Source organism: Amia ocellicauda, chromosome 15 (assembly GCF_036373705.1).
Source record: "Amia ocellicauda isolate fAmiCal2 chromosome 15, fAmiCal2.hap1, whole genome shotgun sequence".
In the NCBI taxonomy this organism is placed as follows: Eukaryota; Metazoa; Chordata; class Actinopteri; order Amiiformes; family Amiidae; genus Amia; species Amia ocellicauda.
Window position 1 is genome coordinate 9,085,329 of NC_089864.1, and position 17,725 is coordinate 9,103,053.

Sequence of the window (17,725 nt, forward strand, 5' to 3'; positions counted from 1 at the left end):
ATTTCAGTGTTCCTGGAATGCAGCAAATGAGAAATCGGATGCCTAACGTCAGGGCTACACAGTCATGATTGTGGTATCATCTGCTGTTGTGGCAGTTTGTTTCATTCAATCACTATTATGTTTAGGGAATTAAGAAAAAAAAGAGGCATATATTTTTGGCTCCGCTTCCTAAATGGGATAAACTCTGCTCGTGGGCTGCACCGCACACTCCGCTCGGTCACGCATCGGTGCAAGCAAAAACTACACATTGTCATTCTTTTCAATTTACAACACATGGCCTATAATTCCATTTCTTAAAGCTTCAGAAATCCCGAAGCGATGCTTGGTTGACTAAAATAATGATTTTTATGCAATTGTAAATGCATTTCTTGATGTAAGGAGGATATCTATTTTTCAACACAGAAGGGTGTTTTTGATAAGCATAACAAACCTTCGGATACATTTTTATTATTAGCATGACCATCAGTGTAATTATTACTAGTTAATCGTATATCAATTTTCTACTATATTAGTGCCGTTATACTTAGATTACACCTACACGTGCCATCTTTCAAATTATATACATTTAATATGCTGGCAGTAAGTATACGTATACATCTATAGAGGAATGGATTCAGATGCGAATACACGCATGCACAGGGGCTAGAGTCTCCTCCGTTGCTGCGTTTAATTGTTATTTTATTTTTATTTTTAATCAAAGCCATGATTTGACAACGGAGATTAATAATTCTGTTTGGAGATGCAGGTAGTGGAAATGTTCAGCCAATATCACACATACACTGATCTAAACAATTTAGTCAACAGCAAGGAGGTACCATGCAAACCTGACCTTGCACCAGAACATAATTAGGTACACAGGGGTGTGACTCCAATTGAAGGTGTTGGCATTGTAACACACTGTGAAAATATTAACTATGAGGTTGACTCGAATTTTCTCTTCTTTAATTAAATGCACATAGTACTAATGAGGTAACCCACTGTTCCTTGATAGCACTTATTAACCGAGAAGGAGAGCACACACTCACACTGCAATTTAAACCTAAAAATAAAGTTGAAAATATGTTAATTGCTGACATAATTTTAAACTGCACAAATTCAAGACCTTGTCATAATAAGTGAAAGACTGTAAAGGGTATGTATCTTTATTTTGCTCCTTCATGAGGGAAAAAACCCTCCTGCTGGTTAACAGGGTCAAGAACAGACTGCATTAAAAGCCGCAAGAAAATTGCCTTATCTTAGCCACTGACATCCTTATAAAGACACGATTATACAAAGAATCAATAAAATAAATTATATTTGATAAGTCAAACTGACAGGAGGTTAAAATTAGCTGCGATATAATGAACTTTGTTACAGCAGGTGGCTGAAATAATGTGTAATTTCTCTGTTTCACAGGGTTAATCAATGCAAGGGTCATCCATAAAACAAAAAAGAATTACTTTTGTGAAAGCCTAATGCACTTTATTATTTAAGACATCCTTTTCAGATGATAATTTCATATACACACTCCCTGATACTCACAGAGGGGGGATGTAATTTTTAGAGTTGGTAGAAATACAAAAAACATGCAAGTAATTCCATTTCAGCATAACAGAATTTTGACCAAAATGGAAACAATCTGTGCAATAACCTAAACGGGAGTTTACACGTTGAGCCGCTTACATTTCACACTTCATAACAAAAGTATCGCCTTTATCCACTTTGCGAAATAAGGCAAAATGCAAATCGGTATTTTTTTCGTGTGTGTGATTGGTCAGCAGAATATACTTGCAATACTGTTCTACTTTGGACTGATTTGGGAAACAAATTTACATTTTAAATTTAAATTTCATAGGAAACAAACTACAAAAATGAATGTAATGGTTAAAATCATGAAAAAATTTTGTACTAGAAAACTTAAAAACAATAAAACTAGGTAAAAGAGGAGGTAAAATACAAAATCTCAAACTTTCATTCATTAAAACGCTAATTGCTCTAGGACTTCAGAAATCACTTACTATTGATGAAGATACTCATTTTAAATTTGTAGGAATTAGTTTAACCACTTATTCCTTATTCCTTTTTTATGCAAGTATAAAGTTTATGTACATTCTCCTATTCCTGTAATACATGTGCTTTTCAATAACACCAAAGTCTTTGCAAATGTCACCAATCACTACTATCTAATTGGAAAAGTATTTACCTGAAACAAATCTAAATATGAAATGGATCAAGAAGAAATGTAATGCACAATGTAGTTATATCTATCTTTGTGGCTGTCCAATGATCCCCCCCCCCCCCCCCCACTCTTCAATGCAAGCAGCTCTGTGTGCTGTAAATTGAGATTGGTGGGGTTCCTGGCAGCCAAGGCTTCCTTCAGATCCCCCCCATAACATCCCGATTCCGGTCAGGATCCTAGCGACAGCCAATCCAGCGCTTTGATCTCGGCTGCTTTAGAAATCCTGTTGTCAACCTGGCTGTCTGCTTCTGATCATTGCCGCGCTGATGTGTGGAGTTACATCTGACCTGCCCATGACCACTCTGCATCATTTCAATCAGTACTGTGTCTTGTTACTTTGCTGCATTTCAGGTGACTACCGTTTCCTCTGTGAAGAGCTAAAACAGGTGCAATCCATGATGGAAACACCATTACATCTGACAGCGGGTGTGATGAACTCATGGGTTTCTATTCATTGTCTTAACATCCTCCTCCCAATTCCTACTTTGTAGATAAGTCCAATTTCTGCCCCTTCAGACCATAACATTTTCTCAGATAACTTTCTAGGCTTGTCTATAAAATGTCCCCCCATTCACAATACACTATTTCCTTGATAGAAAAACATGCACCTTGCCCTTCACTCACTGACACCATGCTTGTTTACTTTAGGGTGATGAAATATTCTTCTAGATACTGCTACATTGCTCTGTATTTCATTGGTAGTTAGTCTTCCTTCAAATCAGCCACAACCCGGGGAGAAAATACAGTATAGCACACACACAACTATTAGAATACAATACGAGAGACATTATCTACAGACTAATGGCAAAATTCAACAGAACACAAAATATTGTTTAAAGAAGTCCAGCTCCCTCTTTCAGTGGGACAGCACCCTTGCACTGCTCTACAGAGACCTGCATAAAGCCCCAGCTAAAAGTAAGACTTGTGTCTGTTCCTGCCACATAGTAATATAATATAATGAGCTACTCTATATTTGGAACCAGTATAGTAAATGTCACACATGTTTATACCAACAATTGGAAGAGAAACACACCACAAAACACCACACCGTTTACAACATACAAGTGCCTGCATAATTCATTTCATTGTGTGTTGGTATGTGGTCACATCGCCAACAATTACATTACTCTCCCCCAAGGAAACCATGTATATCAGCTTGGGTAAACCAAACCAAACCAAAAACATTTATTAGTCTGAGGGCTGATAGCCATGCTAAAAATGACAAAGTGAATATGAGTGGGAGGGATTGGAGAGTAAGCAGCCATTAGCAAGTGCATGGGTCCAGGAGGTTAACTCCTCAACTGCCCAGTGGGGGGGCAATGCGATTGCACTTCTCACTGGAACATAAAGGCCCATTGGCTTGTGTAAGTGTAACAAAGATGTTGTAGTCCCTTTAATTGTCAGCTGCCTCTACTGTACTTACCAGTTTTATCTACCCGCATTTAACCCCCTTCTTATACTCAGGTTTGTTTGTTTTTTCAGTCTGTTTTTTTTTTTTGGTTAAGGCAGCCCATTACATAACATTATAAGATATTGTGTAGGAGGAAGTATACACCGACAGCCCTGTGCAAGGAACAGTCACGGGCTGTCTTTACACTGGCTTCTTTCCAAATAGCGATGGTGCGATTTGTGGTTAAACATTATAATGTCATATATCAAACATACACACTCACAGAACAAGGAAAAAACTGTTTTCCTAAAGCTGAATCTTATAACTGAAGATTAGAATAGCAGTGGACATGTAGCTCACCTGCAGTGGACGCTGTTTGTCGTTGTTCTTTGGAGATTTCAGTCCACTGCTTTGCTGCTGTAAGAGTAATTGTCTTGCTGCTTGTAGTGCCTGAAAAGAGAATAGGTAACGTCAAGTTGTGTTTCTTTTCTTTTGTTTCATAATCATGTTAACCTTCTTTCTTAAAATATCATTATGGAATCATCTATTTTAATGACTTTACCGAATTTCAGGTTTTGTGCAATATTTTGCCAAATTTTACAATAACGCAAACCGCAACAATCAAAGATAAATACAGCTAGTTTGCTTAAAGCGCTCTTGAAGGAGAGAAGAGAGAAAAAAAAATGTACATCAGCCAAGCTGACCTGTCTAGTGTGTGCTCATCTGAAATGCCCACTTCTCTGTAAATTACCAGGTCATTTGCATATTCATAATATCAATTTGAAGTAGAAGCAGAAGATTTGAAGTGTTACCAGAAGCTGTAATTAAATTTGACAAATCAACATCAGATTATCTTAGAAGTGAATTAACTAGGATTTTACACCACGGATCTGAAGTGCTTTACTTACAAAGCTACAAGTTAAACCCTTAGTCTAACAGATGAAGCCCACTTCCTGTGCCAAGTGAAACTGGCTGCATGGTGTTTACATACCTGACCGAAAATCTGATACAATTCATGTTCTGGATCATTAAGTAAAATGTTATTAAGCTAGTCATCGCCTTTCACTTAGGAGCCTCACTGATCCAACACAAATGATTGAAAACAGAAACTTTGAATAGGTGTACTATTTTGACTCAAAGAAAACTAATTTCAATGGGTAACAAAGTCTCCTTTATCATCATCATTATTATTATTATTATTATTTACATTCCTGCGTTTCGTTCCCCACAAAAATGATTACATTCACTCTAAGGTTGACATCTCGAGAACTGTGTTTGGGGCCATTGTGTTACAAGTATATTAAATTCTGCCCAAGCAGCTTCATACCAGATGTAGACGCTTTATGAACTAAAATGCTGGAGCACTCCTGCTGATACATCTATTTTGTGAAGCTGTACACATGCACTTCCACACATTTTTCCATTCTGGACTGTTCCCTTTCTCTTACACTACTGAATGGACTGCAGGTGTGGCATATTAACAATTAACAAAATGACAATCAACACTTATCCAATTCGGACACTTTTTTCAGGATTTACTATTTCAGGGGCCTGATATAATGTCTACTACATCTAGCAGATACAGAAGCACTGGGGGCTCCAATACATATATTCATGTGCACTACAGATATTTAAAGGTTAACAATCCACCTAAACCAGGAAAGAGCGCATTTCTGATTTGGCAAACAGATACATGATTAACACTGTATTTGATTTCACCAGGATGTAAACTACTGTTTCAGGATACAGGTCTGTTTATTTATGTGGGACTCTGCTGGTGCTGCACCTTTAACAGAGACTTCTTGTTGTTCAGGTAGAACAATCAATGTAGCATAATAAAATAACATTGACATTAATCAAAGTGTTTCCTCCACAGAGATGGGGCATAACAGATGGCTATCTATGAATAAATTGATTCAGACCATCAGTGTTAATCATTTTTTAAGATGGAACCGAGTTTATAAAAGAAGAAAAGATATGAACATGCTGAAAATGTATTGAGAAGTATTATTTTTGAACTTGATGTAAAAATATGTTCATTATAACCACTATATGCTTCAAATAGTAGCAGTTGTAAAATGGATTTCATAGACATGTAATATGCTTGTGTTTTGTTGAAGGTGAACCTTATTTTGCTACTGTTAATACACTTACATTAAGATATGCTACTGCATTATGTTTTTTACAGTGAGTTACCGCTCTACAGCACCTTATTCATCAACAACATGCTTCACGTAGGTTGTGGTGATTTATTTATTGGATGTCCTTATGATTTCTGTTTAAAGGCAATGACAAAATTCGCCCAGGAAGCTTAACATCAACACAAGCCCCGTTGACATCGATAATAACATAAAAATGCAACTGCCAATTATTAAGAAGTAACACACCCACAACTTTGAAATGAACAACTGTGAATCATGCACATTACGGATAAAAAAAAACAGCCGTGCAGTCGATTCAGGCTACTGCGATTTCTTTTAGCTCTGTCAAATAAATGTAAATAAGTTGATCCACATTCAGTACTGTTGCACAGAAGTAGTTTTCTAAGCATGCTGCCCGTAACTGTAGAGGCACAAAACAAAAACAATAACTTCACTGGCGTTTCTTTGAAACACTTCAGACACAGAAAGACACTTTTTCATATTCGAATCAAGGGGTTGTTGTTTTTTGTGTTTTTTCTTCTTGTACTCTCCAGTATCCATGACAACAGTTCTTTGACAGGATGTGCATATGGCATTACACTGCCAGCTGGTGTGAACAATGTTTGAACTACTACATTGAGATGCTGAGCAAACAGAAAAAAGTTGCCACGTCTTAACCCTCAGGGAAGGTAGTCATCCCCTGATCAATTATGAAAAGACGGAGAGAGGGCTGCTACAGTCTGGCTCCAAGCAAGTTTTCTGTGGAGGCAGGCAGACATTGAAAACCAAAGTAAACAAACTGAATGCAGTGGCACTGTGTCCTAACAACATTGATTTGTCTCCCCAGAAATGGATCTGGTACCAGTTTGCAAAGCAGAGCCTTAACTTTAGGAGACACTGAAAAACCGTGGCATCGTTATCTCTCTATTCCTTAATTATTTATTTATGTTTGTGTTGATCACAGTTGAAACAGGAAGAAACTATACAAAAATGAATATATTAACAAAAATAAAAGGGAATAAAGAGAATGGAGCTCCTCTGATCACTGGCTTTTATTTCACCTGCAGACTCTCACTGGGCAGTAACTTCTCTCCCGTTTACAATAGGCAACATGTAACACTATTACTATAATGTGAAAACAACCCTATAGAGCACTTATTGTCTGTGACACAAATCGTGTGAAGTGAAAATTATTAAAATGTGTTTGTTTGCATAGTTGCTTCTACTAAAAAAAAAAAAAAAGAAGCTTTTTGGTCTTCAAATGCACCTATCTAATAAATAAATAAATAAATAAATAAATACAGCATTCCCTTAAAATCTGAATTTTGAGAACATGTGTAATCCATTACACATTAGTGCACTGAAACTCACACCACAATCTGAGTCAAATTAACCACAGCACCAGCACGGCACTATTTTGGAAGTAGCTGTCTTCGAACATCACATTTGGTTTACATCAAGGAAGAAATTTTTTAATTTAGCTTTACTGTGAATACACTCACAATGCAACTGTGCACTTCCATCATAACTGAACATGAGAAACACTTAAAATGTATCAGCCCTTGGTATGTGTCATAATTAAAACAAACGCCTATTATACAATTATCATATCAACTCTTGAAACATGTATTTAATGCTTCATAGTGGAGGCTACATCTTTTACAGTTCCTTTTTGGCAGTTTGTTTCTTGATCCCTCTTCACAAAAGATGACCATTATTGAGACTACAGTGTGATATGTCCTTATGCCGGATATTTATCCCAGGGCAGATTGGGAAAAGGCTTTCATAAAGCATGGATTTATACAAAAACAACAACAACAACAACACAATTCGTTTTGCAAATGTTGATACTATCTAGACGTATGCTCTGTGTACACTGTACAGGAGAACAGCATTTGCCTTGAGGTTGGCCATTAGTCAAAATTACTCAAATTAAATGTTCTACAATCATTGCATTTAATCAACAATCATTTGACAGGAAGATGCAATTTCTTTCCGGTATAAAACAATGGAAGAAATACACAGTTTTAATGAAATATAAATGTCTACAACTACCTTTTTCTGTAGCAATATTGAAAAATGTCTGCACTGACTTATACAATGTATCACTATAGGGAAGAGTTAACTCCTGGCTGTTTCCATCTGAAAGGTAGCAAAGAGTGCAGAGAATAAAATACGAACATTAATCATTAGGAAGTGACACGGTTCAATGCATGTTTCAACTAAAATATCCAAACAAAGCCAGTAAAAGAGTATCCAGTATAACTATGTTAACATTAATGTTTGCCCTTATTATCTGGGAAAACTCAAATGTGCCACAGCAAGAGTCATGTAAGCAGACTGTTGACCAGTCACTCTTATGCCTGTTATTTCCTTAACATAGTCCAGATTTTGACAACTTCTACAACACAAGCACAACAGCAGAAAAAGTCAGTAAACTTTTTTAAAAACTTTGTTGTCATGTATGGCAGCGCCTGAAAATGGCTATTAACCTATCTAAACCTGTGTTACTGTGCACCTTCAAACAGGGGGAAAAAATGACATGTACACCCATTAATATCTTCAATGTATAAACAGCACAGTATGACACATTCTTGAGAGCTGAAGGCTACAAAATCTCTCTGTGTAACATAAATAACAAGGCACTCAGAAGTGTATTTGATGTTGATATTCATCGCTGAGAAAAACACTGCAGCCCGGGCTTCTTATGAAAATAGATTCAGCCCAAATGGATCTGAAGTAATTGGTTTCAGATAGCGAGGTCAGAAGAAATATGATACAAGCAACTATTATGTGAAACGGGGAGAAACAAGAATGTTTACACAGGCACTCCCCAGTTACATTAATAGCAGTGCACAGATCACTGGAGAAAGAGAGAAAAAAAAAAAGAGACCGGCAAGAAAAAAAAGGAATCTGCCAAGTTTCCCTCTCTTTCTCCACCTTGTGTTTAAATGTACATTTTTGAATACAGATCCCAACAGAACTAATACACCGTGCACCTTTTTAAGAGATTCCACTCTCTAAAACAAGCATAAAATGTATTAACAACTTAGAGTTATAGTCCAGATTTCAGCTAGTTAAAACAAAGTGAACAACATTCGTCTTAAAGACTATTCATAACGCACAATTTAAAAAAAAAGGAAATTGTTTAAGGAGGGGAGGTGAAGATATAGATATATATACACATCACAATCAAGCTGGCTATGATGGCTAGAACAACTGGATTAATGCCATTATCTATAATGAAACCGCCATTAACGCGTTATTAAAGTAAAATTAAGTTTCACGGCAAATAAAAAAGCAGTGCACATACTGTACTACTAGATCCCCAATTTAACAAACAGCACCTAGTTTAGCATGAAACCTCAGATTCTATTAAAATGTAATGAGATAAATACATTTTCTCTGAGAGCAATTACCCAGAAAAAAAAGGAGATAAAAGCAGTGTACTTGTGAAATGAAATATGGTACAACGCGTATAATTTCTACGGAGAAACGGAGGGAGTAAAAAAAAAAAAAAAAGAAAGAAAAGGAAGTGTGACAACTTAAGAAGTCAGGTCTATACACATCTGTACATGTCTAGTGTTGTAAAATTACAGCACCATACCCCTGATGTGCAAGCCTGCCACAATATCTTGCACCCACTGCTGTTAAACAAGAACTTGTCAGCTGGAACAGTTCCAATGCTGCTGACAGGCCAGACGTGTCAGACACAAGCTTATCTCAGCGGCAGGGAAACAAAAAAACAACACTTTATCAACTGATGTGAGTCATATGCTACAAAAACAAGGCATAAACAGTTTAAGCTGCACAAACAAACAAGCTGATTGGATTCGGCCTGCAAGCTCCTTCAGCAGATACTGTACTGGAGAGCAAACACTACATAGGCAGATATTTACACAAAAATGCACACCATTATCTGTTATGTAAGTGTGTTCATCGCAGAGAGAGGGGAAGAGAGGCATTGCATCTCCTCTCATTTAGGATAAGGGAACAGGATGGTGTTTATTAAGATTTTATACTCCAGTTAAATAACTTTCATGAAAACACGTATCCTTAATAAAAAGGAAGGGTGTTTGTAATTATCACATTGTTGTATAATAAATACTTGATGCTGGTGTTGTTAAGCCTCAGAGTGCAAGTACTGATGATAAAACAAATATGAATGGGGTATAATTTCTTACCATAAGTGTGTGGAAGAATTGTCCATCAAGCATCCATTTTTGTGTAGAGAGAAAATACTAATGCCTTGGAATGCTCATTATCCAATCAGATCTCATGATTCTTATGAATCCAGTGAAACAGCACTACAGTTTATTAATACGCGATTTCTAACAATATCAATATATTAATTTATTTCAAAACAGGGTGACAGTTCAATCGTCTTGATAAACGCAAACAAAGCAAATGTCCCGATACTCTAACAGTAAAAACAAGGCGTGGATCCAATCAAAATTGGACTCAACCACCAGTCGCAAATCACATTTGCGCCGATTGTGGCTTTTATGTTGTGATAGATGATTGCTTTCTATGAAATACTAATCCACTGTTAAGTACCATGTCGCTGATCTGCAAATGGTGGATGGGCTGATGTTCGGGTTTTGGTCGGGCTATAAAGACAAGTTAAAACACGTGATACTGGTTTCATAGTGACAAAAAAAAAAAAAAAAAAGACAACAGAAAAAACAACATTACAGCACGTTTTTTTTTTTTTAAACCTTTTGTTTTCGGTTTTTGCCCCCCCGATGACAAGCATTTTTTATTGATATACCCAATAAATCAACAGACTTTGTAATGAACGAGTACCCCGGCGAGAAACTGCTCGAGTCAAGTTCACAGCAAGAATGGAGTAAAAGCTAACCAGGAGGAACAATGGCCTTCTGTGTGCTGCTCCAACTGGAGCCATGAGTGAGCGCAGGAAAAGAGTTTCACTCACGTTGTTTATTGATTTTCTAGATTAAGAATCCCAGGGAGAGAATTGTAACAGACAACCATAAAATTATTTTTGGTGTGCTTATTTGCCTTTCCCTTGCATCTATTTGGCCTGAGCCTGTAGACAATTATGCTTTCCTGCCTAGACTCAGGTGCTAATAATGAAGGACAAATAGAATCATATGTGTAAACTTCCCCTTCTGATGAAAATTTATATTAACTTTCTGCCACTGTAAACAGAACTGCATAGCTCAGCCTCCCTGATGAATTGGTGATGAATTCAGTCATTTATATCCCAGGAATCTGTGCATTTATGGGAAAAGATGAAAACCGTCTGTATTGTGTAACCTTGCACTTTCTCAACAAGAAAAAGAAAACACCAGGCTGTTTAGTTCATCACTTAAAGTGTGTAAATTTCAGTTCAAATACCAGATTTCTGCATGCCTCTGTCAGTCCCAACAGGAGGGATCGGTGCCAGTATAAACAAGTCAAACTGAGCAGGGTGCTGTGTTATCACTACAACTGCACAGTTATACACTTTCAGCCTCCTATAAAAATTGTTATGAATATTTTTTACAATACAAGAGAATCTTTGTTATACACCAAGAGGGACAGTTTGACAGCTCTGGGATTTGGGATTAAAAGTACCCAAGGCCAGATAACAACCTGGAGAAGCATAATTCATCTAATAATCATTTACACATACACAAAAAAAAGTATGCACTTTGTTTATGCACACTTTGCAAAATACTCTTAAGCCAATTTGGTTTAAAACTGATTCTGTATAGAGTTCAAATTCAGTTAGTGACTTCAGCTGTAATACAAAAACAAATTATGAGACAACGCATACAAGGTCCAATATGGAAGCCTGTTGTGCTGTGCACCTGCTAATGACACAATGTCCTTTCACTTGTTTCTGGGCATTTGTTGTTGTTTCCAAGTCTGGAGTTACTTTCTTCAGGGTTTAATCCTTTCTCAGTCAGAGACCGCTTATGTGTGCATTTGCAAGTAGTTTACAGTCATCTGTGAGTAATACGAGGTTATAATTGGAAGTACACAAAGAAAACTCATTCAAAACCTCTGTTCATCTGCTATGGTCCAAGTACTTAAAATAAATATTTGGTCATTGGTTAAATATTTAGACTTAACTATTACAATAAATAAAACCATATCGGACATGCGTTTACTAGCTCAACGTTTAGTCACTGCTCCCGAATTACTAATAAAACATTAAAATTATTAAATTGGTTCTGGTAATTGTTTGTGAATAATATATATATTATATATATACTATATAAATATATATTATATAAAATGAATCCCCCACATACTCGATTTATTATTTCATTCCATTATTTCAAACAGTTGAGTATCCCAGCTTCACAACTCCATGGTAGGTTTGTCTCTTGGGTATGAAGATATATCACATATATTGCATTCACTTTTGCACCAACACTGCTGGTATTATATACATTTGTCACATGTTTTTCCAAACGCAACCTTTTATCCTTTATCATCTGTAAGAGGCACATTCACCAAATAAATACCCGGTCGGTAATAATGTCTGTCATCCTGTGTGTATTCATTATTGGATGTGAAAGGACAGACAGACAGACGGATGGATGGACTGACAGACAGGCTGACAGACAGGCAGTCTTAGACTAAAATCAATAGTTGGAGAATAGCTGAAAGAGTAATATGAGTTTGAGCTTCCAACGGGTAGTAACCCTTACCCTCTCGGAGGGCCGGTGAAGAGCCACAGAGCTCCGGGGTCATACTGTCTCCTACAATGTTAACCACATCTTGCATAGCATCTGCGTGGTTAAGTGTTTATTATAAGAGTCAGCAAAGCTAAGCACTGAAAGGAGTGCTGGCGCCCACAGGCAATCAGTGCTTCTGAGTCTTACAATACTTTAAAACAAAGACACAAATCACAAGGATTAACATCATAAAGGCATCTCAGTGCAGACACGTGAGCAGGATAAAAAATAAATAACAAAATAGGAGAAAACCTGTCTAGTTTGCCTCACCACAGCAGAGCAGGGAGCAGTGATTATTACTCAAAAATCAATACTGTGTCCGGGTCTCAATAACCATGAGACCCCAGCTTGTTGATGCTACCGTTCAATTAGAACCCTTGAGCCTATCAAGGTTAATGGGAAGCTTATTACTCTACAACTGACCATAAAAACATTTAAAGGACTAACTCTTAATTCAAACAATATTTTGAATATGTTTATAGTTGAAGATTGAAACACACACACACACACACACACAAACATATCTTTGACTGAGGCTCCTTTGATTTCATATAATCAGTCCAATTCAGAACAAAGCACTTTCCAAATCATTCCCCTCGCTTGTTCCCTCCCCTGTACTACAGAGTGTGTCATTGTTAAAATAGAGAGAGCGCTGTCACCCCGCATTCTAATTTGATAATATCAAATTCCCTTCATGTATAACAATGTAATGTCTACCGGCCAAATTGCATATGCGTTAAACAGTGGAGCCAACTGCTAGAGAAAAAGAGGCCGACCCTACCTTTGCCCTTCTGCACCTCAGGAATGTAGCTATTAGATAATCAATTCGTAGGTGCATATTTTATCTATACCACACACTAGATACACTAACAGTAGGTCAATAGTGTATGTCTGCTTCTTGATGGCTCAGGTCTTGTGGTTATAGAATTACCCACATGTTCAATAAAATGCCACCACAAGGTTTGGGAATTATTCATTACCCCTAAACTTAATTGCTCAAAGGCAATTTAAAATGAATGAATGAATGAATTTAAAAAAAGGAATTCCAATTTTTATTTAAAAGATGACTCACTCAGTTACACAACTATATAAAAGTACAGCTACATTTAACGCTGGAGAGACAGATCGACAGATATAAAGATGGACAGGGAGATAGTGAGAGACTGATAGACAAATAGAGAGAGGGCAGTGAAATAAAAGTTTGTAAGGTACAGACTCCACGAAGCAATAATGACTGGAATTTCTTCAAACAAGCTGCAGAACTTGGAGTCACTGACATTATTGGTTTGGGAGCGGAAAAAAAAAAAACAAGGAGACTATGACAGCAAACAATAATACAGCAACATAATGGTGTTTGTTCATCTGACCAACAGAAAGTAATATAGTAGGTAAACAAAAGCAAGTTCAGAAATGTGCTTTGTGCTGTTGCCTTAATTTAGCCGGTTTCAGCCGCTCTGCTCGGTTCTCTGACGCCTGCAGTTCATCCATCCAAGTGATGGATCTTTTCGCCAAATATCCTGAATGTTCAGTTTCACCAAAGATCAGAGGAAGTTAATAGATACTACATTTGTTACTGTAGGGACAATGCATCTTAGTCTATGTTTCCCTGCTTATGAGGTTGCATACCTTTCCATGATCCACTTTATCTCTAAGTTGTCGGTGAATATTCCAATTATGCTGTGTGCATGACCTTTTAGTAAGCTATAGAAGATACAGTTATCTTCTCTTCTGACACGCAGCATCTATCAATCAACATTTTTTCTGCAATTTATTTAAGGCAAAAAGCAGCTCCTGAGGCTAGTGAACCGCAACACTATCCCAGCGAATTTGATTAGGGGGAGCTGCGCATGGCTTAGGTGAGAAATGAAAGATTCAGAGTACCATTGATAAAGATGTTACAGAACAAGGAGATGCATCTGAAAAAGAACAAAATACATGTACAGATACACTTGTACGCACTCACTCACACACACACACACACACACACACGCATCAAATTCAGACTCAAAGCTGACTGGAGTCGGTTTTCATAAACAAAACCATTCCATTGAAATTCTATAACCTTTTAATAACAGTTTAGTATAAAAAACAACAACAACAAAAAAAAACATAGTCCTTCAGTTACATTTTTTTTTCCTTTCCAAAGGGCTAATCTACATCTCTCATTGAATCAAGAATGTAAATTCAGAAGAAATGCTTCTTTTTCAATTTCATGCTGAAGTAGCTCAAGTTAGTGGATGTAATTTCTCCTAACAAGAAAATTTATCACTGTGCCGCTCACTTAGCCGGCCCGTGTGAGAAGCTGCATTTTGCATTTTCTTTTATAAAAGGGTAAGGCTTTGATAAATGTGCCAAAAGCATGATCACTCTCACGCAATTTCGAAAAGGACAGCAAAATGATATTGCTTCTCGAACACTAATCTTTAATTCAGATTCAAATCTACATCAAAAAGATTATTAAAAATCAAATCAAATAAAAATACACACGTGCATTTGGATCCCCACCTGCTTCTGTGCGGTTATTCTTTACATTGCTGAAGAGCTATTTCACAGTATCTGCAAATGAGAAACTACAATGGGCCCAACTGGGTGCAAATACTCTAGATTTTCCATTATAATTCACTCCCCCACCATCAGCCTGACCATTAGTCAATTAAATACAAACTAGACTGAAATATACCTTGCTAAAAATACAAATTACAAATGCTTTGTGCAAAAGTAGAGTACAACATTAAAAAAAAGATTAAAACCATAGTTAAAATGTCCAAACACTAGCAGATCACTAGTGCTATTCTCTGAGGTTTGGCAGACAGGTCTCCTGCACTTCAAACATGCTATGCCCAGTTGGTGGTCCTTCCTTCCTGGGCCCTGATGTTTAGAGATACCAAGACATAATAAAGATATTCAACCAAAATGACAGAAGTGGAAATAGAACAAGAATGTGTCTTCAGTCTGATCACTGATGGAGCTAAAACCACTGAGAATGTCAAAAACCCTTAATCAAAGACTCAACCAAGTTAAATGACATCATGTCTTCGCAAACCCTCTTGTGTATTTAGTAGTGAAACCAGCTTATTTACTAGGTTTGTTGAAGCTCCTACAAGCCGACAGCTGCTGCCTGTTACTTATTTATTCTGTGTTTTAAAGCAGTAGGCAGCCAGAGCAGTCTTTGTGGGCAGACAATACTCGCGCTTTTATTTGCAATGCATGTGGCAGGCTGAATTTCACATACAGTCAGGACACCCAGCAGAATAGTGCTGATGATAAAACAGCATTGATTGGATTATAATCATCTATATTTTGGTTTCTAAATAGAGAAACTTCAGAGAGAGTCCTTCATATATATTTTAATACTTTTACTCTCATTTTCTCCTTCACTATGGTAACTGGAATGAAGGATTAATTACTCAGTATTAAGCAGTAGTACGATTCCCAGTCTCTATGACATACTGTGGTAAGGACCGAAAATGAGACCCACCAACCAGCATATTTACATGCTCGCCAGCATTCAGTGTAACTGTAAATCATGTATACAAAGCAAAGACTAGAGGAGATTAACGGAAACATGGAAAAAGTTAAACAAAAAAATACACCCTTAATAAAACAGTCTGCAGAAGACACAAAGAAAGCTTTACTGCACACCACACACAAGTTAATTATTCATAAATACATAAATAGTAGGAAATGGATTTTCAAGTGTCATGAAGAGTACAAATGAACTGCTTTTCATTTTTAAACATGACTCGGTTCTTTACTCAAATATATCAATACATTTGAGTATGCCAACAAAGGTTTCACTAAATGTAACTTATGAACAAGAAGAATTAATGTATTTGTATACACTAAACGACCTTAACTAGTTTGGAATTTAATAAAATGCATGCCTGTTCATTTAGTACTACTCTGAAGTGATTATGATATCACTGAAGCTCATTTTCACAAGATAACCTTTTTTCTCAGAATAGTTAGTGCTTAATTAATCCTTAAAGGACCTGGGTTAGGTGGAGAGATTGGGAGAGGACCTACATGTGGATTATAATAGTGGTGTAAAATACTTTAACCTTTACTACAATACAACAAACAAAAATAATATAAATAAGCTCCAGCTGTTTTGAACGGATCAACTATCTTTGAAGTAGAAGCCATAGACCATTGACATACAGGGCTTCTGTGGATAATGTTAAGTTCTACAGTACAAAGCCCAGATATTTTAATTTAAACAAGAAATTCAAATAAACTGATATAACGTGAGACACAAAATAATAATCAACACAAGGAAATGAAGACTGGCTCATGATATTGAATGTTAACACTGCCGAGTTCTACATGTGTTCCTGCTACATTGTACAAAGAAACATAATATTAAATATTGAAACACAGCCAATTCCTTCAGGAAAAAATATCCCAATATTGTAGGGCACAGCTAAGGTGCAAATTTGGTAGGAGTAGTGTTACTATACAACACGCTAAATGTTCCTCCTTCACCCTTCTGGAAAAGACAGCACTGTGTTAGAAAATGAGTAAATAAACACATTTATAATTAAATGTCTTGGGGAGCAAAGGCTTTCAACAGACAAAACAGATAATCACATATAGAAGAAAATTTAATTTGTGTAGTTCTAAATAGTTTATAAGCTTACAAAAGAATCATAACACTATCTGCATTACAGAGCTTGATTAATTTTGTAATAAATGACATGGATTATTTGTCAAGTAGATACCCAGGGGTTATTGGGATCAACTAGATGGTTGCTTTACTGCATTACACTACATGAAGGCAAAAACATTTGAATGCTTTTATATATCAATTTTCTGTCTTAAAAAGACAAACACATCAGAGCTGTAGAGCAACACCCTGCGTCTCGCTCTGAAAGACGCTAGAAACACCGCAATGCATACAGCACTCTCCACAGCAACCAGAGATGGTAACCAGTGAATGTCCATACATATCAAAGGAAAAGGAGAAAAGATATGCATCTGCAACAAATAAGACTACCTAGACCACCACTAATACAACTACTGTAAACACCAGAGTCTGTCCGAATAACAATTCTGATCAGCCAGCTTTCATGGAAAAATAACATTCATAGGAACTCTGCTATTCAGCAGAACGATGGAGTACAGACCCAGACAGTGGTTCGCATCTATGAAAACAGTCTTTAACCCATTTCAGTGAGCAACCCGGATCACATACAATATAACGGACAGGGGCTCTTTTCACGCGTATATCTCTGTACTCGGTGTTCGGCACAGTAACTACTGGAACAAGGGCCAGGGAGCGCGT

The 17,725-nt window shown here is 36.8% G+C and overlaps 1 protein-coding gene across 8 annotated transcripts in view; it reads right to left on the reverse strand.

Annotated features, from left to right (window-relative positions):
* foxp2 (forkhead box P2) overlaps positions 1-17,725 on the reverse strand; it is a 162,020-nt gene that overhangs the window by 47,766 nt on the left and 96,529 nt on the right. For all 8 annotated transcript variants that reach the window (XM_066724687.1, XM_066724683.1, XM_066724682.1 and 5 more), the window contains one exon: positions 3,969-4,058. In XM_066724687.1, coding sequence (XP_066580784.1) covers positions 3,969-4,058 — 90 coding nt within the window. The remainder of the gene's footprint in view (positions 1-3,968; positions 4,059-17,725) is intronic.